This window comes from Danio rerio, chromosome 4 (genome assembly GCF_052040795.2).
Source record: "Danio rerio strain M-AB ecotype USA chromosome 4, GRCz13ab, whole genome shotgun sequence".
In the NCBI taxonomy this organism is placed as follows: Eukaryota; Metazoa; Chordata; class Actinopteri; order Cypriniformes; family Danionidae; genus Danio; species Danio rerio.
In genome coordinates this window covers 68,001,862-68,027,500 of record NC_141024.2, presented here as the reverse complement: position 1 = coordinate 68,027,500, position 25,639 = coordinate 68,001,862, and the positions used below count along the sequence as shown (strand labels likewise).

The 25,639-nt window shown below is 33.6% G+C and overlaps 2 protein-coding genes across 8 annotated transcripts in view; one reads left to right on the top strand and one right to left on the bottom strand.

Annotated features, from left to right (window-relative positions):
• Nucleotides 1–25,639, top strand: part of LOC147845236 (uncharacterized) — a 934,973-nt gene that overhangs the window by 605,600 nt on the left and 303,734 nt on the right. The window lies entirely within an intron of this gene.
• Nucleotides 3,737–10,941, bottom strand: LOC108182572 (uncharacterized). The gene is given in 4 exon segments (XM_088650508.1): nucleotides 3,737–4,404; nucleotides 4,489–5,157; nucleotides 9,978–10,127; nucleotides 10,791–10,941. Coding segments are annotated over 3 exon segments (1,242 nt in total). The 5' UTR covers nucleotides 10,063–10,127; nucleotides 10,791–10,941; the 3' UTR covers nucleotides 3,737–3,916.

Genomic DNA, 25,639 nt, shown 5'->3' with positions numbered 1-25,639 from the left:
ATGTGGCCCAGGATCTATGTCCAGTGCACGTACTAGCAGTTACAAGGCAGCAAAATGCTTAACCCGTCCCTGGGTGGGCTTGAATCACCAACCTTTCAGTTAACAGCCGAACGCACTAACCGATGCGCCACAGAGACTAAGTGAAAGGGCACCTACAGTGGTAGAAACCCGGAACTTTGTCTCAAAAGGTCTGCTATATGAACCTTAATGATAGTTTGCTGAGAGAAAGAGAGGTAACAGAAACGCCCAATGTGGGACTCTAACCCACGACGCTGAGATTAAGAGTCTCATGCTCTATCGACTGAGCTAGCGGGGATGATGAGAAGCTCTTTTAGGAACCAGAAACCGTTTACAGTAATACCTTCCCTACCCGTGAAAATCTTCTGCTAAATCCTGATTTCATCTTGTAACGCTGGACAGAATGTGGCCCAGGATCTATGTCCAGTGCACGTGTTAGCAGTTACAAGGCAGCAAAATGCTTGATCCGTCCCTGGGTGGGCTTGAACCACCAACCTTTCAGTTAACAGCCGAACGCACTAACCGATTGCTACAGAGACTTAGTGAAAGGTCACCTACAGTGGTAGAAATGCGGAACTTTGTCTCAAAAGGTCTGCTATACGAACGCTAATGTAAGTTTGCTGAGATAGAGAGAAAAAAATAACAGAAACGCCCAACGTGGGGCTCGAACCCACGACCCTAACATTAAGAGTCTCATGCTCTACCGACTGAACTAGCCAGGCGGATGAGGAGTCCCCACTGGAACTAGACACTGTTAACAGTAATACCTTCCTTACCCGTGACAATGTTCTACTAAATCCTGATTTCATCTTGTAACGCTGGACAGAATGTGGCCCAGGATATATGCCCAGTGCACATGTTAGCAGTTGCAAGGCAGCAAAGTGCGTAATTCGTCAGTGGGTGGGCTCGAATCACCAACCGTCCTTATATCTTGTTTAATACCCATTTTATTCATTTATACTATTCATTTTATTTATTTACTCATTTATATTAATATGCGAATATGTCTCAATAAATAATTAAAATTTTGTTAATTAGTTGAGTGCTATAGGTCTTACAAAAGCCTTTTATCTAAAAATAGCGTAAAAACTCTTAACTGTACATAAGCTCATTGATCTCTCCATTTTTCTTCTTAAAATAGGTCTCTAGTAATTCATCTTCATCGCTCAACTATTTTTTTTTTCAATTATTACAATGCAGTCTTTTGGTATTGCTTTTTTCAACTCATGACATTGTCTTTGTAATTTTGCTTTAACAACTCTTTTATACCCATCCTCCACAATTACTTTTAATGGTACAAATCCTTTTATTACTTCATATAATACATCTTTAACTTGTCTTAATCCTCCGTCCCACCATTCCTTAAAATATAAAACATTTCCTTCACTTAAAATTGTTGAATTCAGTAAAAGTGGTTGTTCTAGAATCTGCGCCCTTGCTTTTGGTATAATCAACACATTTTCTAAAAATCCCCCTCATGATTCTAAGACCTCAACATAAAATTTTGGCAGACCTGCTATCATCCGTTTCTTCATCTTCATCAATAAAACATTACATCCCATATTAAAATGTCCACATTTCTTCAAATAATAATCCAACAAACTTTTCCAAATCACACCCATTTTCCCTTCCAAAAACCTTTGAATAATCTTAATTGTTAATGTTTTCATTTTTAAAAAAACTATCCAAAAGTCCCAGACCTCCTTCTTTTACCTCCCCAAAGTATAATAAGCAATCTTGGCTCTTCCATTTCCCCACAAAAACTTTAAAACTACAACATAAATTTTTTTATAGTATACTTCAGGCAACGCAGTTACACTTAACACATACCAGACCTTTGACAACATTAAAGCATTTAAGATAAATACTTTCCTTTTTAACGTCAAATTTCTAGCTTTCCAAAATCTCAGTCTTTTCTCAATTCCATTTAAAACTCTCTCCTAATTTTAAATCTCTGCTTTATTAGAATCCATCCCCACCCAAATTCCCAACATTTTTTGTGTTCCTTTTTTTCTTTAAAGGGTATATGTTGTGTTATTTCTTTTACTCTTCCCACCCTCATGCTCAAACTTTTTCCAACATTAACCTTAGCTCCTGATGCTTTACAATATCGCTCTCAAATCCCCAACGATGAAGTATCATCAGCGTATTGATACACAGCTTCTCTGTTGTCATTGTTTTCTATTTGTATCCCTTTAATGCTTCTATCTGATTTTTATTGCCAATCCCAGTGGCTCAGCTACCAGTGTGTATAATAAAGCAGACAGTTGACATCCTTGCCTTATTGATCTAGTTGGTTGAAGACATTCTGTTAAAAAAATACATTTAATACAAGTTAAAATATCTGTATAAAAAATTTAAATCCATTTTCTAAAATTTTCCCCAAATCCAAACTCCTTAAGAACTGCAAATAAAAAATCATGCTCTACCCTGTCAAAAGCTTTCTCCAAATCTAAACCTATTAACACCCCCTTTCTCTTTTTCTTGCATATAGTAGACAATTTACCTTCCCCAATTCACCTGTACCGCATGTTTTTTTTGATTGTGGGGAAAACCGGAGCACCCAGAGGAAACCCACGCGAACACTGGGAAAACATGCAAACTCCACTCAGAAATGCCAACTGACCAGGGCACAGTACTGTGTGTGTGTGTGTGTTCGTGTGTGTATATATATATATATATATATATATATATATATATATATATATATATATATATATATATATATAAAGCAGCTACTTTTTTGAGCAAATTCTGTATCCTTTACCCAAATTCTGTACCCTTTGAATGTTTATATTGCATAAACTTTTATAATATATTGCTTTTTGTTTTATTATTAATTTAATTTGTATTTATTTACTTTTTTCTTACTGTAAATACAATTGTCATTACTAAACACTGTTTTTCCTATATTTGTGTCATCCTATTGTTGTAATTGTATTACTTCTTCCTTGTTTATGCATGTAAAGCCTATATATATATATATATATATATATATATATATATATATATATATATATATATATATATATATATATATATATATATATAGCCCCTCATGTTTTTTTTATATTTCCTAAATTATGTAAAACATAGCAAGAAAATCTTCACAGTATGTCTGATAATATTTTTTTCTTCTGGAGGAAGTATTATTTGTTTTATTTCAGCTAGAATAAAATCAGTTTTTTATTCTTTTTTAAACCATTTTAAAGACAAAACTATTAGCCCTTTAACTATTAGCTATTTTTTCTCGATAGTCTACAGAACAAACCATCCTTATACAATTACTTGTCTAATTTACTGTCATGGCAAACATAAAATAAATTAGTTATTAGAGATTAGTTATTAAAACTATAATAATAAAAAATGTGCTGAAAAAATCTAATCTCCATTAAACAAAAATCGGGGGAAAAAAAAACTTTTTTTTATTTGTTCAAACTACTCAATTAAAATGTGCTGAAATAACACAATTCTTGAGATTTCATTGGGACAACTTAATGTTCAGTCCAAATAATTTGGTAAAAGTGTTAAGTTACCTTAATTTGTGTTAAGACAACATGGAAGAATTGTGTGGAACCCTGCACAAATATGGTGATCAGTTCATAATAAGTTGAAACACATTGTTAGATTTTGCTGTATTTGGCTTAACCATTCTTGGGTGGCTCGCCAATGTATAGATGACTATTAATACATAAAATAAGTAAGCTGACCAAAGTTCTTACATGGAGAAGACTTTATTGAAGACAATGAATAGTGCAGTTCCTCAGCTGTGATGTTAACTTGTCTGTCTTCAAGTAAGTTAAACAAAGTACTGTCTGTGAGACACTGCTTTATAACAAAGGATGATCTAATTTGTGAATCATGTTTTTGCTAAGCATGTGAGCCTCTCGAAAGTAGTTTATAAATAAACTTCACTTGAATAAACAGCCAAACTACATGAAAAAGCTGCCGTTTTGAATATACCCGTGTTTGTGTGGACAAGGCCTCAATTTTGCTGACTCTGTTATCCATTGTGAAGCTTTAGGTGAGTGCTGAGGATTCTTTTACAATTAAAGCCCTTTCCACACTCACTGCATCTAAAACGATCCTCTCCTGAGTGAATCTTCATATGGTTCTTAATGGAGTCTTTGCGTGTGAGACTCTTTCCACACTGATCACATGTGAACACTGTGGTTCCAGTGTGACCATTCATGTGGTTCTTGAGGCTAGCTTTAGTTGTGAAGCTCTTTCCACACTAAGCACATTTAAACGGCTTCTCTCCAGTGTGACTTATCATGTGGTGTTTGAGTGAGCTTTTATGTGGAAAACTTTTACCACACTCTGTGCATGTGTAAGGTTTCTCTCCAGTGTGAATCCTCATGTGGATGTAAAGGTCTTGTTTTTTACCTAAACTCGTTCCACACTGTTCGCAGGTGTAAGGTTTCTCCCTAGTGTGATCTCTCATGTGAGCAATCATGTGCGGCTTTTTACTGAAACTCTTTCTACACTGTTTACAGCTGAAAGGCTTCTCTCCAGTGTGAATTCTCATGTGCTCTGCCAGGTTTCTTGCATGGCGGAAGCTTTTTCCACACTGTTGGCATGTGTATGGCCTCTCTCCAGAATGAATTCTCATGTGGGATTTAAAGCTTTGTTTTTGACTAAAACTCTGTCCACACTGTTCACAGGTGTAAGGTTTCTCCCCTGTGTGAACTCTCATGTGAACATCAAGGTTTGGCTTTTGACTGAAACTCTTTCCACACTGTTTACAGCTGAAAGGCTTCTCTCCAGTGTGAATTCTCATGTGTGCTGCAAAGTTTCCAACATGATAAAAGCTTTTTCCACACTCTTGGCATGTGAACTTCCTCTCTCTAGTGTGAATTCTCATGTGAGCTTTAAAGCCTTGTATTTGACTAAAACTCTTTCCACACTGTTTGCAAGTGTAATGTTGCTCCCTAGTGTGAACTCTAATGTGAACATCAAGGTTTGACTTTTGACTGAAACTCTTTCCACACTGTTTACAGCTAAAATTACTTTCGTTTGATGAAGTCTTTTTAGTCAGTGTGGGTTTTTCATCAGTCGTTATTTCTTGGGGTTTCTCAAACTGCTGTTTCTCATCTATTTCATTCTGTTGATGAGTCTCTTCTTTCAGCACCATCAGATCTAAAAAAAAAAAAAAAAAGTTAACTTTAGTATGAAGGCTCAAAGCGACACCTCAAGCGACTTTTTCACCCAAATATTAAAATGACCTTACCATTTACTCTCCGTCATGTGGTGTTAAACTTTCCTTTATTGTGGAACACAGTGAGCCAGTAGCGTTTTTTTTAAATATCTTCTTTTGTGCTTAACAGGATCAAGAAACTCATAAAGGTTTAAATTCACATGAGGGAGAGTAAATGGTGAGGCTATTTTCATTTTTGCGTCAACTATCCCTTTAAAAGGTTCCTACAATTACCCATTTTTTACAAGATGTAAAATAAGTCTTTGGTGTTCCCAGAATGTTTCTGAGGTTTCAGCTCAAAATCAGGTCATATACCTTGTAGAATATTTATGTTTGGGGATCAGAGGAAAACCTAGCTCTTTTTGTGCCTGTGGCTTTCAATGCAAATAATCAAATGCACTCGCTCTAGATTACTCGTGTTGCGTTTCCTCTTGCTTGGAAGACCCGATTGAGACAAATCCTGCATGTCCATAGCAGGTATGCATAATTATGCTTATATTTGCAAGTTTGCATTATTGTATAAAACGTATGCAAATGCTTAATGCCACGTTTGTTTTAAACAGGAGTGATGAGGAGATGGCAAGATGACATACTTTGTTACTTGTTTTCATTTATTTGTACTTTTGTCTTTGTGTATGTCCTGAGGCTTAGCTGAAGACCTACTTGGTGACATTGTATATACCCGACAAGATGCAGAAATGCCATCTAAAAAGGTTACTTGCGATTCGTCCAATCAGGGACAGTGACAATGTAAATATACAAAATAATAATGATAACCCAGGGTTTACAAATGTGAACTGTCTGTTAATGAACACCCAGGATTATTTTTTAACCCCAGGTATAGCATGAGCAGTGTGGAAGGTGACTACAGATAACCCAGAATTTATCCAGGTATAGATTGACCCAGGGTTAACAATTTGTTAAAAGTGTGAAAAGCTCTAAGAATACTCAGCATCAGCTCTCAGGATAAACAGAGTATAATGACAAACAGCCACAATTGTCAATCATGTCATGATGACCTGGGGCCTGTTTCAGTAAGGAGGTTCAACCAACTCAGAGTTTAATCTTGAACTCTGAGTTGATTTACAGAGAGATTAAATTCTCAGAGTTTTCGGTTTCAGAAAAACATTTGAGCTACAAAAGTCTTTCAGTCAAGAGCAGTGAGGGATTTTCTCCTTTTGTTGTTTGAATAATGATAAAAACAGTTGGCAGCAGGAATATTGCGCACTGTCACTTTAAGAATAGTGCGGCTCTGATATGGTTTCTCTTTCACATGTCTTGATTCTCAACTTGTTTGTTTATTATACAAATGAGGGTTAATATAAATAATCACTAAACACCACACAAATTTGTATGTATTTGACCATTAAAGCGCTCACATTAAGATGGCGTTAGATGTGTGTTCTCTGCTTGTCTCCGAGCCTGTCCTAGGCTAAGCGCAGCACACACAGAGCATGTGCACTTACACACTTTTAAAAATAGGAATGATGGCCGCCCCGTGCTGCAAAAGTTACATTACAGCACGTGCTTTTAGTCATTTTCACGTGGAACTGAGCTTTGCAGAGCAACAAATGTGTACAACTGGAAAGGGGGTGGTATATGATGGAATAATCGTTTATTTCGATTAATGGTTTTTCATAATCATTAGAAGCCTAAATCGAAATCGCAACCAGATTTTCGATTAATTGCACTGCCCTATCAAGTAGTAGAGGTTGATATGACATTTAAAATGTAAGCAGGACTAAAAAATCTTTTTAGAACGAGTAATAATCTGGTGGAGGCCTGTGTTTGGAGTTCTGGAATGCGTGGCGTGACGATTCGGGACACTTTATGTTTCTGCTGCGTCACTGAGTGTCTGGTGTGCCGTGTCGCGCCACATTCGGTGCCTCAGTCAAAGTTAATTTAGTGTGTGTGGTTATTAGTCTCGGTGTAGAAGCTCGGCACTTGTACACCGAGACTATACAAAGACACAAATGATTTTGTACGACTGAATGCTCAACCTAGCTTAGCTTCTCTCTCGGTCTGTCAGCCTGTCTGTTGCAAACACAGAGCATGGAAGCTCTTGGCTCTGCCCCCTTGTTATGTTGGGCGGGAAGCGGAAACTGTGAAGCAACACGCCCCTAAAACAGCAAACTGTGTAAACGCCCCCAACATCACACTTTTGAACACATTATAATAAAAACATCTGAACTGTGTGTTGAACTGAACCTAAACTGGCACACTCAGAAGAACCATAATATTAAAATTAAATCATAAAAAAGGGGTAAACTATGTACCCTTTAAGCTTATCATTCATTAAAAAAGGACTTGCCAGTCTTGTACGTGACTTTGTTCTTTGTGTAACTGAAATGTAGGCAATAGTTCATTCAAAAAATGTGAATTAAATTTTTGCGCACATAAAAGATGTGCGAATAAAGCAGTGTTTCCATTTAATGAATCAAAGAGAACAAAATCATCACTTACTGAATAATTGGCGTCAAATATCAACAGTAAAAACCCAGAGTTTTTCTCATTTCAGGGCTAAAATACTCTGAGTTTACACTTAACCTTCTTTCTGGAACAGGGACCCGATCTCATATGCTATTGTTTTAGAACTTCAGTTGCCTATTGGACAAATGACCAGGAATAATAAATGGCAGAAAACGGTCACACTACTTGCTCTGCAAACATGGGTGTTCATGTCTATACATACAAAGAAAATAAATAAAATAAGAAAATATGACTTTGCAACATCAAGCAGCATTAGGCATGGACCAGTATAAGATTCTGACGATATGATAACCTTGAATAAAAATATCACACTTTCACAGTACTGATTACTGCTCTAAAATATATTCTTTTAAATGTCTGGGTAAAAACAAAAACACTTTTTCCTCTTTGAACACAAAACATTTTCTTTTGAGAAACTTTTTTAATATTTTGGAGCAGTAAACATGTCAGGCTAAATTATTCAATTGAATCCTTAACTTCTGCTGTCTTCATTTGTTTCAAAAACACAGATTTCTTTACAATTTAAATCAGCATCTTTGGATATCTTTTTTGCTGGAGATACTGTTGTCCTGAAAAACTTAAAACAATATGTAAATAAAAAAACGTACATATGACGATTACAGCAGAAAAAAACTGGTGGTTTTAAAACCTTGACTTTTTTTAAACTGCATTATACTTTGAAATTTGTTATTGTCCCATGCCTCACCAGAACAACACTGTTTTTAGGATCTAAAAATGTATTCTTTAAAAAAAAAAGTCTCAAGCAAAAAGATTCCAATGGCGCCGCCTGCTGGTACATGAAGAATATGGTCAATATTCTGACGAACTTTACACTCAGATGTTTGCATATCATCAGCATGCTGTAATCCATTTCTTAATCAGCAAAAGTCATTTTAAACTAGTTTGTTGGCCAGTTGTAGTCAGTGCAATGCTAAACGTTATTGTGCCATTATAATTTGTTTGTTTTGTCTCACGTCATCCCACAACAACAACATATAGTTTAGATTACTGTACAATGTTTTATAATAATAATTAACTATTTTAGTGTCCATTTCATTCAGCATATTTCAAATTAAGGGCATCCACATTTTCTGACATACTTTAAATCAGGGTTTCTGCAGGTTTCACCAAGTTAAATTTAAGACTTTTAAAGACATTTTTAAGACCATTATGAATGAAATTTTTGATTAAGGAATTTTTCAAATGCCCCAGATGAAAAAGATTTTTATTTGTCCTATCAAAAAATATAACAATTTTATACATTTAATGATACTATAATAAATTAATAATAATGTTAAAATATTTTAGATATTTCTTAGCAAAAAATCTTAAATATTGCGTAAAAACAAGAGAGCTCGATTAGGATCCACACACTTTTTTCCAAAATAAACTTTCTTTAAAATAAAAAAACAAATTAACAAAAGTTAAAAAAACTAAAATAATCTAAATCTATGCACAACAATCTGTCCAGGTCTATGTCCTCAGCAGTAAATACATGGAGCATGTTTAAACAAATGAAGCACGAAAATAATTAAACTATTATAATAAATAAAGTAAAAATGATCTTTTTGAATGAAAAGTTTAAAGATTTATTTAGATGGATTATTGGTGATTGTATGGGTTTTGGCCAGATTGGGTAACAAAACATGAACAAAGGAAAATGAAGACTTGTTTAAGAAGATTTAAGACCTAAAACACAATATTTCAGTAAATTTAAGACTTTTAATGTGAGCGCTTTAATGGTCAAATACATGCAAATTTGTGTGGTGTTTAATTTTAGGTTTTCGAATTTAAGACATTTTAAGACCCTGCGGGTATTAAATAGATCATATCTGTGAGAACTAGTAACAACGACTAAAAACAAGTTTAAACCCATAAAGAAGTTGATGAAAAAAGGGAATTGTGATCAACGTGACATATGCAAATGGAAAGTACTAAGCCAACACAATCACTGTAATAGCAGATATCTTCTATGAGAATACTGTAGGTCAAATATCGTCAGCTCAGTTAAACTTTTTTAATTTATTGTTTTTATTTACTTTATATAGCACCAGTGCTCAAGGGCGCTTTACAGACAGTAGGAGAACAAGAAAAGCAACAAACTTAGGTAGAGAAAATGGGAGACTAACAATACATAAAATAATGACAAAAGACATGAAAACAAGTGACAAAAGAAACTCATTCCAGTCTTTCAATGAGTGCTTATGTGCATTTAGGAGAACTAGGCAGCACACTCAGGGCTGCAAGATGGATTTTGAGAATGAAAACCAACCTGTTTGTTCCTGCAGATCTTCCTGTTTGACTGTAAATGTTTCTTCAATCTTCAGATCTTCACTCTCCTCTTTAATAAACGCCATCTTTATAACAGTGTGGAGAACAGTTACTTCAGCAGGAGTTTTTCTCTGCGTTTGGACACTTTATCCTGTTTAAAATGAACAAAACAATAAAAATGTTCTGTTTAAAATGAATAAACAATGAACAAAAACAAAATAACTTCTCTTCAACACTTGCTTTAACAGTTTCTTTATATAAGAGGGATTAACAAAAAGAAATCAGGTAAGTCTGAGCAAAAAACAATAGCCACAAAAGAGACGATTAAGACCAGTACTCCATTTCTTATATATAGTGATGTTTACTTTGAATAGAATGACATTATGCTATTTAATAAATAAACCTTCATTAAAACACTTATTACACACTTTACTGTTGCTTTATTCAAACTTTAAAATTTTTTAATTATTTTGTTTGTTTTATTTATTTTATTGTCTGCTTACAGCAACATTGTAGCACTCTTTTGCACAAGACAAGAATTTACTCTTATGGACAAATAAAGTTTATCCTATCTTATTCAAACAATAGATCTTACTGTGAGTAAAATAGTACTTCGTTGTATAAAGGGTCCAGTTGTCAGGATAAAAACTATATTTATAACCAAATAAACAAACAAACAATAAAGAAGCTTTTAAAAATGACTTAAGAACTTAATATAACGTTGAACAATGCATCCACACATGTTTAGATTTTACATTTTATAATGTTAGCATTCAGATATTATTTGAGTGTAAATTCAGAATGTGCAACTTACCTTTCCAGTCTTCAATAAATAAGTGGGATGAAAAAATGGCCTCAGTGGGTTTTTCTTTCTATGTTGTTTTTGGTAATAATCCCAATGTAGGAATCTACAATCGTAGTTTGTCCTACAAAGTTGTTCTCTTTATCAAGCAAAATAAGCCAATGAAGATTTTCTTAGGAACCCAGAATATATAGACACAACCCTGCTGAGCTACACTCAAAAAAATGAACTTTCCCTATTGTTAGTTTTACTAAACCCATCCTTGTTCACATTACATAAAACATAATAGTAATTAAATTAACATAAGTTTACCATGTTATTTCTACAAAAATGTAGTACTGTAGGCTTTACTTAATAAGGGTTTGACAGGCCAACTTAACATTGTTGAGTAAAACGCAAAAACCTCTTAAAATTGGATATTTGCTGATACCGTAGCTACCTACCTGGAGGCGGAGCAACGGAACAGTCAGAGAGAGGAACATGTGAAGCACATGAGGAGGAGAAGATGGTGGCTTTGTCAGGTATGAGTATTTCATTAATCTTTAGTGTTAAATATCACCAGGAAAAGTGATGTGAGTGTTCACAGAATTATGTTAATTTATTATATCAGTGTATTATGGAGTCTTTTGAATTTTAGCATTTTTAGCCTGTTATACTGACTCGTGTTTCTCAAGGAAAGCATGTGGCAGTGCAAAGACTGCAAAATAACCATCACAACTAGATCACAGTTGTTGAAACACTATAGATTAGTGCATAGACATTGTGGTCGCGGTATTCGTTTTTCATGCACTTATTCTGACTGTCGCTGTAGATTTAAAACGTGGAGTGCACTACACAGCCATCTTAATTGTAGCCATGCAAAGGAGAACACGGGGTTACCTGCAAGTGTAACCACATTCAATTGCCATGTGTGTTCTTGCAGCCATATAGACTCAGAATGGGAGTATTTTAGTCATATCTATAAGAACCTGAAAACAATGAGACAGTACTTTGTATGAAAGCTATTCTTACTATAATCCTGTGTCTTAAATTTACTCAGATTGCTGCTGAATTCAGTCGAATCACTACTGTCCCACTAATTCAAACATTTTTCAAAACTGGATGGTTACACCAGCAAGCTGGACAGCATTTACCGTACAAAAGAAGAAATTGCAAAACGGAAAATTTGAAAACTCATGGCTACCATCGACAAGGTTTGTTATCTGTATTTATGATGCTTGTAAATAATTTCCACTTTAGTATGGTGTTTTTTTTCATTGTATATACCTAATGTCTCTTCTACAGAATGATGCCATCTCAACTTGGAGAGCTTGCATTCTCAGAGCACTTTCTGTGTATCTTAATGAAGACTATTAAAACCTCATGAAGGAGTATACAGTAAGTATAGTTCTCAGTCAGTTAATATTTAAAATGCCATCACATAAATTCACATAATATAGTCAAGGAATATCAATACACAAAGTATATTTACCTTGGGGTTGTCAAAAGAACAGACTTCAGCACCAGTCTGCACTGAAATAAAAGATTGTTATGATGCTAGCATTTTTCTGTGGAAATTTTGAGCACAGTCGAGCAGATTCTCAAGCAGATTTGTCTAGGCAGATTAAGGTGGCAATTATCAGTGTTGCCAATCACAGTCACATCTGTTGAGCACAATAACACTGGCCAATTGAATTTCTTTGGAAGAATGACGGTTTCTTCACATTTTTTAAAATTCAGTACAGAAGCCTGTACTTTTGACCACCCTAACAAACACAGTAAAGTAGTTTTGTAAGTCACAGCAGGTGCGTGATGTGAAAGATTAAGGAATGGACAGTTGATACAAAATTCTTTAAATTTACAATCTGTGTTTTTGATGTAATTAAACTGACTGAACAGTGATACTGTTTTTGTGTTTTGTAGGCGACAGACTTTGAGAGAGACATGGCCAATACTGTCATTTAAATCTACATCGTTAAGCCTGAAGGTGTAGAAGTCTGTGACCCACCATCAGTTGCTGGACTGATTTTTGAGGGAGTAAAAGTGCTTCAGAACCTTGGTGATGTCACCAAGGCTTGTTCTCTTTCTTGGAGAGTCAAATACAGCGTGAATCTCAGTTATCCTTCAGACCTGAAATACACTTTTGAGTTTTTCAGAAAGTGTTGCTGGGACTTGCACATAAACTGTCACACAAAATACAAGTTCTCAAAAACAAACTTGTTGGCTGAATCAGTACATCATTCTGGACGGATGAAAGAAATAGAGGAAGAAGCTTTTTTGAGACACTTAAATTGTTTCTAGTTTTAAAATTAAGGGCCAATTTTAAAGTTATCTTTGTCGATGGCACCAAAGTTTTAAATGGAGTTCTACAACTTTAAATGGTTATAATTGTTTGATTATTTACAAAGATTCAGATTTTCAGTTTTATTATTTTCTTTGCTTTTTTTAAATTCTTATGCTGCTTGTCTTAAACTTTCATTTTCTTTTTCAAAGTAAAATTTATTACTTGCAGTTGCACATATTGAAAGAACATTTTGGTCAATAGTAAAACTTCTTTTATAAATTTTTTTTATGTTTATTTTTTAAACAAGCTATTGTTTTGTGGTGGTTTTCATAAATAAAGGTCAGTTGTATACTTTATATTAAACCTTTTGAAATATCAGCAATTGAGCATTGTAGCATTTTGTGACACAGGAAAAAAATGTCAAATTACTTTTGTAAATTTGCTCTTATACATTTTTCTTCCAATATTTGAAGTAGCACATTGTAAGAATGTTCACTATTGACCAAATGTTGCTTTCGCATTTTTTTTCTTTCTTTTTGTACTTTTATTTGAACTGTTTGAGAATGTTTACAAAAATAGAGGCCAGTTTTAATGTTACTCTCACTATTGATTGTAAAGATCAGAAATTAATTTTAGCAGTATTTTAACATTCCATGTACAACATTTTTCAAAGTAAGATTATTTCAGATTCTTAAAGCCAGTTGCACTTTAAAAGACCCTGTAAATGTTAACTGAAAGCATCTGATGTTTTAGTGTGTTTGTTTCAAAGGAAATTGAAATTGTTTTATGGGTTTTTAGCAGTTGTATGTTGCAAAACATTGCAAAGAAAATAAATTCATTTTGTTTCTAAAAATATGTTTGATTATTTAAGTTTTACACTTGTAGAGCACATACATTAGAAGTGAAATATATATATATATATATATATATATATATATATATATATATATATATATATATATATATATATAAATAAAGTGTTCACCTTACATACTAAAAGTTCATAATTCTAACATAACATTACTAAGTAAAATATACATAAAACTAAAATGCAATAATGACACATCTAAATAGGTTGAATGTTCTAAGAAATATTTTGTAAACTTTACCTGGATTTCTTTAGTTCATTTAACTATATTGTTACTTGTAGAAACTACTCAACACAGTTACGTGGAACCACTTGACACTCTTTTTTTATGTAAGTCCAACAAATCATTTTTTTGAGTGTACTGGATCTAGAATGTGATTGGATAAGACTCAATTGGCCTCCATTAATGCTGGTATAGAGATGCAAATGAGCAGTGGGGAGCAGTGAAGAATCAAGCCACATACTGTGGGGGATGGGAAGTTCAGCAGCTTTACAAATCATAGTTTTACAGAGAAATAATGATGTATTGGGAAAATAAGTTGACTTTAGCCATCGTCATTTGTTTTGTTGCTGTTGTTTTATAGGATTATTGATTGAAGCGTTTTTATTTTGGCTGCTGCATTTTGTAGTTAATGTTGATACATTTATGTTGAGGTACTTTGATTTGAAACACATTTCAATTTATTTTTCCCAAGCCTGGTTAAAAGGTAATGCAAGAGTTGTGTGTTGTTTTTTTAGAAGCTTCTCAGAGTTTTGTGTAAAGATGCAAATGAGCACAAAACACACTCATGTCTCAATACACACAACTACATTCACTTATATAATAGTTATGTAAGTCTTATACTATTATACTGTAATATTTTATCATTCGTTGAAAGAAACAATTTCTAAACTTCACAGTGAGGTTTTATTTGTGTTAGGTTCAGTTAATATATTGACATGAGCTAACCATTTATTTATCACTGAACTTGTTCTTTATGTGAGTTTAGAGTCCTTTATTTCTCCTAAAGCTCATGCAGCTCATTACTGGCTTCTGTAAGACAGTCAACACACTCTTAATAGGTCAATTATTTCTTTCCAAAAGTGTCTATAGATTTTAACAATCAAAATATAACTTGTTTCTTTGCCAATTTTGTTTTCTTTCCTTCGTCTTTTAGTTGAACTGAACATGTGTGAGCAGCTCAGCTTTCTCGAAAGCCTCTTATTCACCTGATAGGTAACTAAGATGTTTTTCCCTCAATTTATCATTTGTGTTTGTGCATACATATGCATAGACATTTACAAAAGCATATATACGATACCCTGTGACAAAAGCTTTTGCTTTTAACACAGTAAAGCTATCACATACTGTCGATTTTTTTTAAATATGTCATGCATCTAAATATTTATAATCACAAAATAATTACATCACAAGATAATTTATTGTACAGACAGTTTATACAGGATAATTAAATGACAAGAGTTCACTTTCATATCTACACAATGCAGAACTTTTAACGTGATTAACCTGCTCTACCTACACCAACTACAGCATTTCTCAGACCTCTGTTTCACTATGGTGTAATTACAGTGGTGAACATCACATAAAACAACAACTGTACTTACTCCTGTAACTTGTTTGCAACAATGACATTTAAATATCTGTGTCACATATTAATTTAAATAAATGGCTCATCATTGTGTGCGGTCATCTTTATTAATAGCTGCCTGATATTTAATTGAATAGGGTCGTTTTACATATATGAAACATGTTAACAGGTATAGCTGTTAATGCCAATACCAACTTGATAGCCTAAAGCATATTACATGAACAGGACCTGCCTTATTTCTCTTAGGACAGTGGATCTCAAACTGTGATACGTGTACCACTAGTGGTACGCAGGCTTCCTTCTAGTGGTACGCAGAGGAATGAAATATGTCATGTACATGCTACACACATTTCAAAATATATCAAAAATGATGTATATAATATGCCATATATGACATATAGTCCATATTTCTGAGGTAATCTGCCACGTTTTTTTTATCTGTGCAGAGTTGTAGCTGCTTTACTAGGCCTACTAGGCTACTGTATTTCAATACTGCTCATTTTGCTGGTACTTGGAGAGACAATGTTTTTCTGAGGTGGTACTTGATAAAAAATGTTTGAGAACCTCTGTCTTAGGACAAATAATCATAGGTGTCTATAACAACACATGCTAGATTGCTCAGATCATTACAATCAGTACATCTGAATGGAGCCTTTTAGTAAGCATAGTTCTTCACCAATACCAGTTTAATACTTTATATAATTACACATGTGAGGCATCACAGTGGTGCAGTGGGTAGCATGTTTGCTTGACAGCAAGAAGGTCGCTGGTTCGAGCCTCAGCTGTGTCAGTTGGCATCTCTGTGTGAAGTTTGCATGTTCTCCCAGTGTTCGCGTGAGATTTCCCCCAGGTGCTCTGGTTTCCCCAAAGTCCATAGATGTGGTATGCATGCGGTGTGTGTGAATGAGTGTGCATGTTTCCCAGTAATGGGTTGCAGCTGGAAGGGCATCTGCTGCGTAAAGCATGTGCTGGATAAGTTGGTGGTTCATTACACTATGGTGACCCCAGATTAATAAAGGGACTGAGCTGTAAAGAAAATGAATAAATATATATGAGTTATATATCACACGAGGAGCAGTGTGATGTGGCCTTCTATCAGTTTTTTGTATTTCTGTTTGTTGTATCGGCCTGTTGTTATTGCAATAATAAAAAAAAATGAATCTTTTTTTTTTTTTAAAGTGCGATGTGGCTGTATATCAGCACTGGTGGAAGGCATGTGTTATATTGTACACTAGGCACTCGAGAACGATTGTCCCTCTACCTGTTGTTTTAATCCCCTGACAGCTTTGTTCATCTTCAGAGCTCCTTCATCTGTTATAGACAGCAAGAGTCCAGAGATGCTCAAAGTCCAGAAAAGGAACCAAAAACATTGTCAAAACATGTGACTTTAGTGGTTCAATTGTAATCAAGTTCCAAGAACATTTTCTGTGCAAGAAAATGTAGAAAAAAGCAGCCATGTCCAAAGTAGGAATTGTTGAAGCATATAGTGGCTGTTTTTGCCTCTGTATTCTCTTAATTTGCATTAAGCAGTAGAAAAACAGATTTGGAACAAGTAGAGGATGAGTAAATGACAGAATTGTGATTTTTATGTGAACTGCTTTTAACGCTTCTGTAAGTAAAGGTAAATTAAATATTACTGAAGATATTGCTAAAGAATGGCAGGAAACGTTGAACACAGATAATAAGAGATGACAATTCATGTGGAAAAAAAGAAAGTCTATATAGGCCTATGAAGATGTAGAAATAGAAAAGAAGAGGTCATAATTAGGAGGATGAGATTTGGACTCAGATATTAATATGAAAGTAATGTGTTAGACATATACAAGTCATCATAAAGTGGATTTAAAAAGTTAAGAAAATGTTTAGATTAAAGGTTTGAGTGTGAGAGAGCAAATATAGTGTAAAGTGAAAACTATGGGAGAAATGTATCAAAACGTCATGACTGCAACTGTAAGTGGCAAAAAAGCTAAACAAAAAGACTTTTATTTTGGCGTGGCGTGTGACGTCATCAGGCGGCGCCGCTTTAGTGCTGTAATTCAACTGAAGAAAGGTTTGTTTTAAAATGTTTACACAGATATAAACCGATTTAAAGTTAAAGTTCGAAAGTTTTAGGTTTTTTTATGCGATGCTAAATTATGTTCTTGCTGTTGGAAATATTATTTTAACCCTTTATACAACTATTTTAGTATTTTAGTAGTACTATTTTATTGTCAGTAACTGAAGGCTGTTGTTTGAATAAAATAACAGAAAAGTGTATAATAAGTGTTTTAATTAAATGTTTCACCTGATTTCTTTTTGTTAATTACTCTCAAATAAAGAAAACATTGAAGCGACGGTTGAAGAGAAGTTATTTTGTTTCTGTTCTTTGATTTATTTATTTTAAACAGGACATTTTTATTGTTTTATTTAATTTTAAACAGGATAAAGTGTCCAAACACAGAGAAAAACTCCTGCTGAAGCGACTGATCTCCACACTGTTATAAAAATGGCGTTTATTAAAGAGGAGAGTGAAGATGTGAAGATTGAAGAAACATTCACAGTCAAACAGGAAGATCTGCAGGAACAAACAGGTTAATTTTCATTCTCAAAGACCAACTCAGTCATTTGATCCTCATTCAGATATATTTTAATAATAAGAATACTAAATTAAATCCATCTTGCAGCCCTGAGTGTGCTGCCTAGTTCTCCTAAATGCACATAAGCACTCATTGAAAGATAGGAACGAGTTTCTTTTATTACTTGTTCTTGTGTCTTTTTTATTATTTTATGTATTATTAGTCTCCCATTTTCTCTACCTTCTTATGGTTATTGCTTTTCTTGTTCTCCTGGTGTTGGTAAAGCATCCTTGAGCACTGGCGCTATATAAAATAGACAAGAACAATAAATTAAAAAGGTTTACCTGAGCTGACGATGTTTGACCTACAGTATTCTCATAGAAGATATCTGCTATTACAGTTGGCTTAGTACTCTCCATTTGCATATGTCATGTTGATCACAATTCCCTTTTTTCATCAATTTCTTTATGGGTGTAAATTTGTTTCTATGTCTCACAGATAGTATCTGAGTTAGAATTTCATCATTATCATAATAATTAAATACCAGAGCTATTGACTTTAAACAGGTTTTCCGCTGGGGTCTTAAATTCTAAAATCAAAATTTTAGGCCATAAAAAGTCTTTAAACTTTTTATTCCAAAAGGCAATTTTTACTCTATCCTAATGTTTTAATTATTTTTCTTACAATAACATTTGTTTAAATGTGCTTCATGTGTTTACTGCTCAGGACACTGACCTGGGGCCTGTTTTAGTAAGGAGGTTCAGACAACTCAGAGTTTAAACTTGAACTTGAGTTTTTGGTTTCAAAGTCAGGTCAATCAACTTTAAGTAGACCAACTCGACTACAAAAAAGGCATTATCAATGATATTACGAGTGACAATGACAACATCTGAAAAAAAAAGAGATCACCATTTCTTTCTCCAGCTGAACTTGATGTGATCATTCGAAGTTATAGCAAATATGAGCGTAAATATATTTAAAACGAAGCAACCATCAGTGAAACAGAGACAGTTAGCATGGGAAAACAGCTGCTCAAGTTAATGCGTAATTTTACATTTAAAGTATTTAAATATTTAAGTACACTGTAAAAAATTGCTGTTAAAAAACGGTCAGATTCTACGGTAAAATAATGTTTTTTCACTAAAACAGTAATATTCTGTTAAAAACAGTGCATTCTGGGTAACATTTTTGTTTTCGAGAAAGTAACCAACTGCAGAAAACTGTGAGCGAACAGAGTTCAGATTCGATGTTTTGAAATCTGTGTTTAAAATCACACTTTGTGTCCTTGTTCACTATTCCATACACTAGTTAACTAATATAGTTCACCTGACAGAGTTAATGAACACTAATGAGTGAATTCAGACACTGATGAACACCTGCTGTTAATAATTACAATTACTGAAGAAAATAAACAAGAAACACAAACAGTGACTTGAGTTACAACGTTAAATAAAATCAAATAAAAAAAACAGCTTCAGTCTCAGCAGAGGATCATTAAACAACTCCACAAACAACAGCAGACACACTTATTACTGACTAATTTGACTTCCATACTATTCTCATTGAGATCCAACAGAAATTAAGGTGTTTTTTGTGTCACCGTAATGGAGTGAGGGGCTGGTTTAGTTGGGCTCTTCACCCTTGAACTCATTTAAGCAGACTTTCCAACTGCTGTAATACAGAGTTTACAAAACGTTTGAACTATAGCAATAAAGTTGGGAAGTCAATAAATAGAGAAATCTATTTGTCTGAAATTAGTTCTGATAAATGTTTTGTTATAAATCTGGAAGAAGGGCCTCAAGCAATAGATTTTATACTTAGTTGCAGGTATTAATTTAATTAATGAGAAGAGGAAACAGAAAAGATACCTCCGTAATTACTTAACAGTTAAGAAATAACATACAAAAACAGTTCAGTTATGATAAATACACACTCAGACCTCATGAATCTGACCTTGTATCTCAATAATGGTAACATCTCAAATGTTTCATGCTGCAATGCATGCTGGGAGTGGCACGGTACAAATATCCCATCATGCATTGCGGTATAAATAAATGTTGTATAATGGTCTTACAGTTTTCTTTATTTGTGTTTGATTCTGCTGTTGTTTATGTTTAGACGTTCAGTTGCCTGTTTGTGAGTTAAACTGTTAATTTTGTTAGTTGTCACCATTATTGAGGTTCATATGCTGATTATTGATGTCTTTTTGAGTGCGATTTACACCATAGAGCAGTGTTATTGTCCAAGATATTCTTAAAAACTTCCAGAAATCATTGCCATATATAGACATATTATATAAGACAATAGATTTAACATTGAATAGGAGCAGTAAATTTTATTATACTAAATGAGAACAGACTCTGCCATTTAATAGCAACATGAACATCACCAGATCTTATTTAGGTTTTTGGCTGGCTTGCCACAACAAAGGAGCTTTTTAAACAAAGTTCTTATCAATTGCAGCAGCCAAGATATATAAATGTTAAAAATGACAGGGCTAAGAGCCCAACTAAAGCAAACTCTGTTTTCCATGATGGTGACGTAAAACTTTAACTTTTTCTCAAGAAGAACTTTAGTAGATGTTATACAAAAATACATGTATTAAGTAATAAGTGTAGCTGGTGATGATGTTTGTAGAGTTGTTTAATCATCCGCTGATCATTTACATGATTTAATCATTTGTTGTTCTTCAGGTTATTTCATTATAAAGCTGTGACTTAAGTTTTGTATGTTCTGTTCTTGTTTTTTCCCTTCAGTATTTCTTCATTTATTCATTGTTAATCCTCAATTATCATTTAATTAGTCAGTTAATTAATGAATTTACTTCAGCTTTGCTCCATGTTTCTTGAACACTCAGTAGTGTGGACACTTCAATTAAAACGGAAGTATATGCTCTGGGGTTTAAAGGGTTAAAGGTGTGAGAGGTAAAAACACAGTGTAAAAATGTATTTTAACAGTAATATACTGTTAATTTACACTACGGAAATAGACTGTAAAAAAACAGTAGATTGCTGGCAACCACAGCTGCCAGTAGATTACTGTTAAATCAAGAAAAAAACAGTATTTTACTGTAAAACCTGAAGCTAATTTCTTCTGTATGTCACCGTTGTGGAGGAGAGTAGAGCCAGTGTATGAGTTAAAGATGAACAATGAACTGCTGATGTTATTCTGCATGTTTCTCTATTTAAAGATAGCGGCTGTTTAGTTGCTGATGCAGTCAGAATCTCTCTGGTGATTCCAGATTTACATGTATGTGTGCTGTTGTGAAAAATAAGACATTAGAGTTAAACCGAACTTTTCTAATTAACTAAAATAAGTTATCATTATAAGTATGCTTCTAAGCATATATAGCACATTACTTCATAAACTCATTCAGCAGTTGACCAATTTGAGGCAGTTGCTTTCAGTGAGCAAAATGAGTTCCCTTGAGTATTGTGTAAATCAATGTAGTCCATGTATTTTTACAGCAACATACTGTAAAATAACAGTACATTGCTGGCAACTGCAGCTGCCAGTATTTTACTGTTTTTTAATGGGACAATTTTTAACAGCGTATAATAAAATAAGTAATGTAATGTGTGACATTTATAAAAAAATTCTAAACTTTTATACACAATCACCAGTTTTAATAGGTTTAACAGTGCACTTGTGTGTCTGCCTTTTTATTGATCAAGTGATAGAGTTTGCTATAACATTTAAAAGGTTTTAGAAAGAATAATAATCCCATGAATCTAGTAACAGTAGATTACTGTTAAAGATTTTTTGTTAAAAATGTCTTTAAAAGTTTTACATTTTACTTGGTGAAACCTGAAAGACCTTGGGTAAAAGTATGTCAAAAAAACGTGGATGCCCCCAATTTTAAAAATGCTGAATGAAATGGACACTAAAATAATTATTATAAAAAAACTGTACAGTATTCTAAACTATATGATGTTGTTGTGGGACGATGAGAGACAAAACAAATTATAATGGAACAATAACGTTTAGCATTGCACTGACTACAACTGGCCAACAAACTAGTCTAAAAAAGACTTTTGCTGCTTAAGAAATGGATTACAGCATGCTGATGATATGCAAATAGTTAAGTGTGAATTTCCTCAGTATTAACCATATTCTTCAAGTACCTGTGGACGCGTCATTGGAATCTTTTTGCTTGAGAATTTTTTTTTAAGAATAAAATTTTAGATCCTAAAACAGTGTTATACTGCTTAGGCACACAGGAAAATCCTCAGAGTGAAATTTACCCAGTTCAGTGAATATTTGGTCCCTCTCTAAATTGAGCAAAATTAACTCAGCAGCAGTTAAAGATAATGAGACAATGATGGGGTTAATTAAGTGATGATTGAGCACTGATGATGAACACCTGCTGTTAATAAGCAGAAACAGAAGAGAAATACAACAACTGACTTCAGTCACAGCCGTAGATTAAATAAACTGAAATAAAACACATCAAATCTCTCAAAAGTTTCAGCAGAGCATCATCAAGCAACTCCAAAAACGGCACCTTTACCTATTAACAACCTGTTTGGCCTTATTTCTGCCACACTCTACAAAATTACATATAGTGATAATATTATGAAATAACTACATTTTTTTTACAACAGCAATAAAACAACACGACTTTTTGTGTTTAAGCTGTCACCATTGAGGAGAACAGCAGCTGCTTTACTTGGACTCTGACTCGATTTCTAATGTAAGCCTCTCTTTGTTTGCCAAATTGTGTATTGTGGCAAACATTGTATAAAGAGAGCAATTGTGCTCTGGATAATTGACTCTGTGGTGGTTTAGTCAATGGTCAAATCAGTCTAATGGTTTTGACCTATTAACTTTAACTAATGTTGTATCACAAAAGGAGTACTGTATCAAGAAAATGGAGCTCATAAATGCTTTTATCAGATCATAAAGCACATTAAACATTGCAAACACTTAAAAAACACAGACATAAAGAATCAGCTTATGCCTCTCAACTATGGTGAGTTTTTCCTACAGTGCATGCTGGGAACTATATATGGATGTTGTATGATTCTCTTAACATGCACTGCAGCCAAACAAAAACAAAAAAACATCTCTAACCACTGTTGAGATAGATATACTGATTATTGATGTCTGTTTCTCTAAAGTGATTCAGATGCTCAATGTGTTTTACTATAACACCACAGCTGAGGTCCATTTTCTTGAAAAACACTGAATTTGGTTTCTTATATAATGAACCAACCCATGCTCACTCCGAAGGCGTCAAAAACTGAAGTATGGTCAAACACCTTCCGCGTCAACATGAGGACGCCAAAGGTGCTCCCAGGCGTCACTATACGAACGCAACAGGAGCTCCATTGCTTTCAATGGGTCCCTTCGGACGTCACATCAAGACGCCTAAAGCCCTATGGTAAAGCCTCGTAGCATATAGCCCACGTGAATGCAGTTGTATGAGCATATAAAAGAAAAAATAAATCAATTGAATGTTTTCTTTTAATATTTTATTCATAAATGTCCGCATAGTATTTGTTTTTTTTAATAAAACGATTATATGAAGTTATTTATAATGTAATATCTGTTATTTTACATTAATGGCGCACGAAGCTTGAGACAAAAGAGAAATTTGAAGCTTATATATTCATAATACTTATATATAACAAAGCTTTGTGTTGGCCAACTTATATTCAGAAACAGAAACCCTTTTTATTATTTTTTTTTTTACAAAAAAAAAACAAAATAAAGAAATACTGATAATATGAAATATTAAAATATGCTCTTTGTATTAGAGGTCTGTATATTAGATTCGATTTATTGTTGTTTTTGGACATCTAGACTTTAATTTGATCTGTATTTTTAAAGATTTTGTTGACGTTGCTCTTTTTTAATGATTTTGGTTGTTATCATTTTCTTAACATTTCATTATACTTTATTATCATGAAGTCTTATTATGATGGCCAATAAAAACCTAACCGAAATCCCTATTGATAAAAAATCAATAGGATTTTTTTTTTCATGTTACTTTTACAAACACTCGAATATTTGTGCCGCTTTACAAGCAAGAAATGAAAATAAAAACACTTTATTATAAAATATTTATTTTTCCACATTTCCCTAAAAAAGCAAGCGGGAAATCGTGTCACGTGACGTAACATCCATCCATCGCCGTACTGATCCCGCTTTCAGCGGTGAGTTAATGTACACTGATTCCACAAATTAAATAAAGAAATTTTGTTCTTCACACCATGTTTGTCTATGTGCATTGCTCACATGTATATCTAGGTTATTATATTTTGATAATACACGTTAAAAATAAGTGCTAATCTTGCTTGACTTCAGACCAATTCATGTCAAGTTCATATGTTAGCATGTTAGGCAATAACTTACAGTCTTGGTAGGCAAGTTTATTCAGACAATTTAGCTTAATCTGACAAGATATTTACATATACGTTTACTCATTTAACGTTAGCAAACGCTTTTATCCAAAGCTATGTATATATATATATATATATATATATATATATATATATATATATATATATATATGCAATTTTAATTAATAATTTCTATTGCTATTTTGAGTTCATTGAATTCATAATGTTCCATAGTTTACTTTTACTTACTAATTACATTAAAAATGTCTTTGTCTGTTAAATAATTTATACATTTATATATTAAATGATTGAGTAATTAAATATGTTAAATTATTCTATGTGCATATAACGTTACATAAAATGTGTTTTATAGCCTGTAAATAATCTTTTCTATTATTGTATTTTTTTTTAAAAACTTTAAGATACAGTGTTTTCAATGAAAATGTATTTTGTCTATGATTAATATTAATATATATATTTTGTTTCCTTCCAGAGAGAATGAAAAAACCCAAACAAAAGCCTTGCCATAATTGTGGGGCTTTAAATGTTTCAAACTGCAAAACGTGCAGAAATTGTTTTGCTGCCATTGCTTTAAAAGCAAGCATCATGGCAAAACAAAAAAACATTGAGGAGTCGTCATGGGCAGCAAACAACAAAAAACACAGGAATGCTGCCCGTGTTGTAGATTCTGCCCGCACTGCTGTAAGTACATTATTTGAGTACAGAGGCATAGTGTATACAAAATTATGTTGTCATTATTAGGTAAAACTAAATCAAAAATGTATTTCTGAACAAATGTATTCATGTCAGGTCTGACTATATTAAAGGGTCACGAAACACCAAAACACATTTTTTGAGCTGTTGACAGTCGTATATGTGTCCCACACTGCTAAAAACACTATTAGGACACCTATATTTCACTAAAAAGTGTAAATTGGTTGTTTTTGCGTTATTTCAAGCAAATTCGTACTTCCGGTTTGAAACAAATTTTTGAAGCTGCGTCACGGTCATGACATAATAGCGTGTAATCCAGCCTGCAGACTGGGCGTCTGTGCCTGAGTGTGTCTTATTACGTCTTACAGTGTGATGCATTACTGCATGAGTAAGGCTTGGTTCAAACCAATCAGCGCGCTCTATAAACAATTTTCACAGCAGAATGAACCGCCAACTTATCCAGCACTTTTTTACGCAGCGGATGCCCTTCCAGCTGCAACCCATCACTGGGAAACATCAATACACACT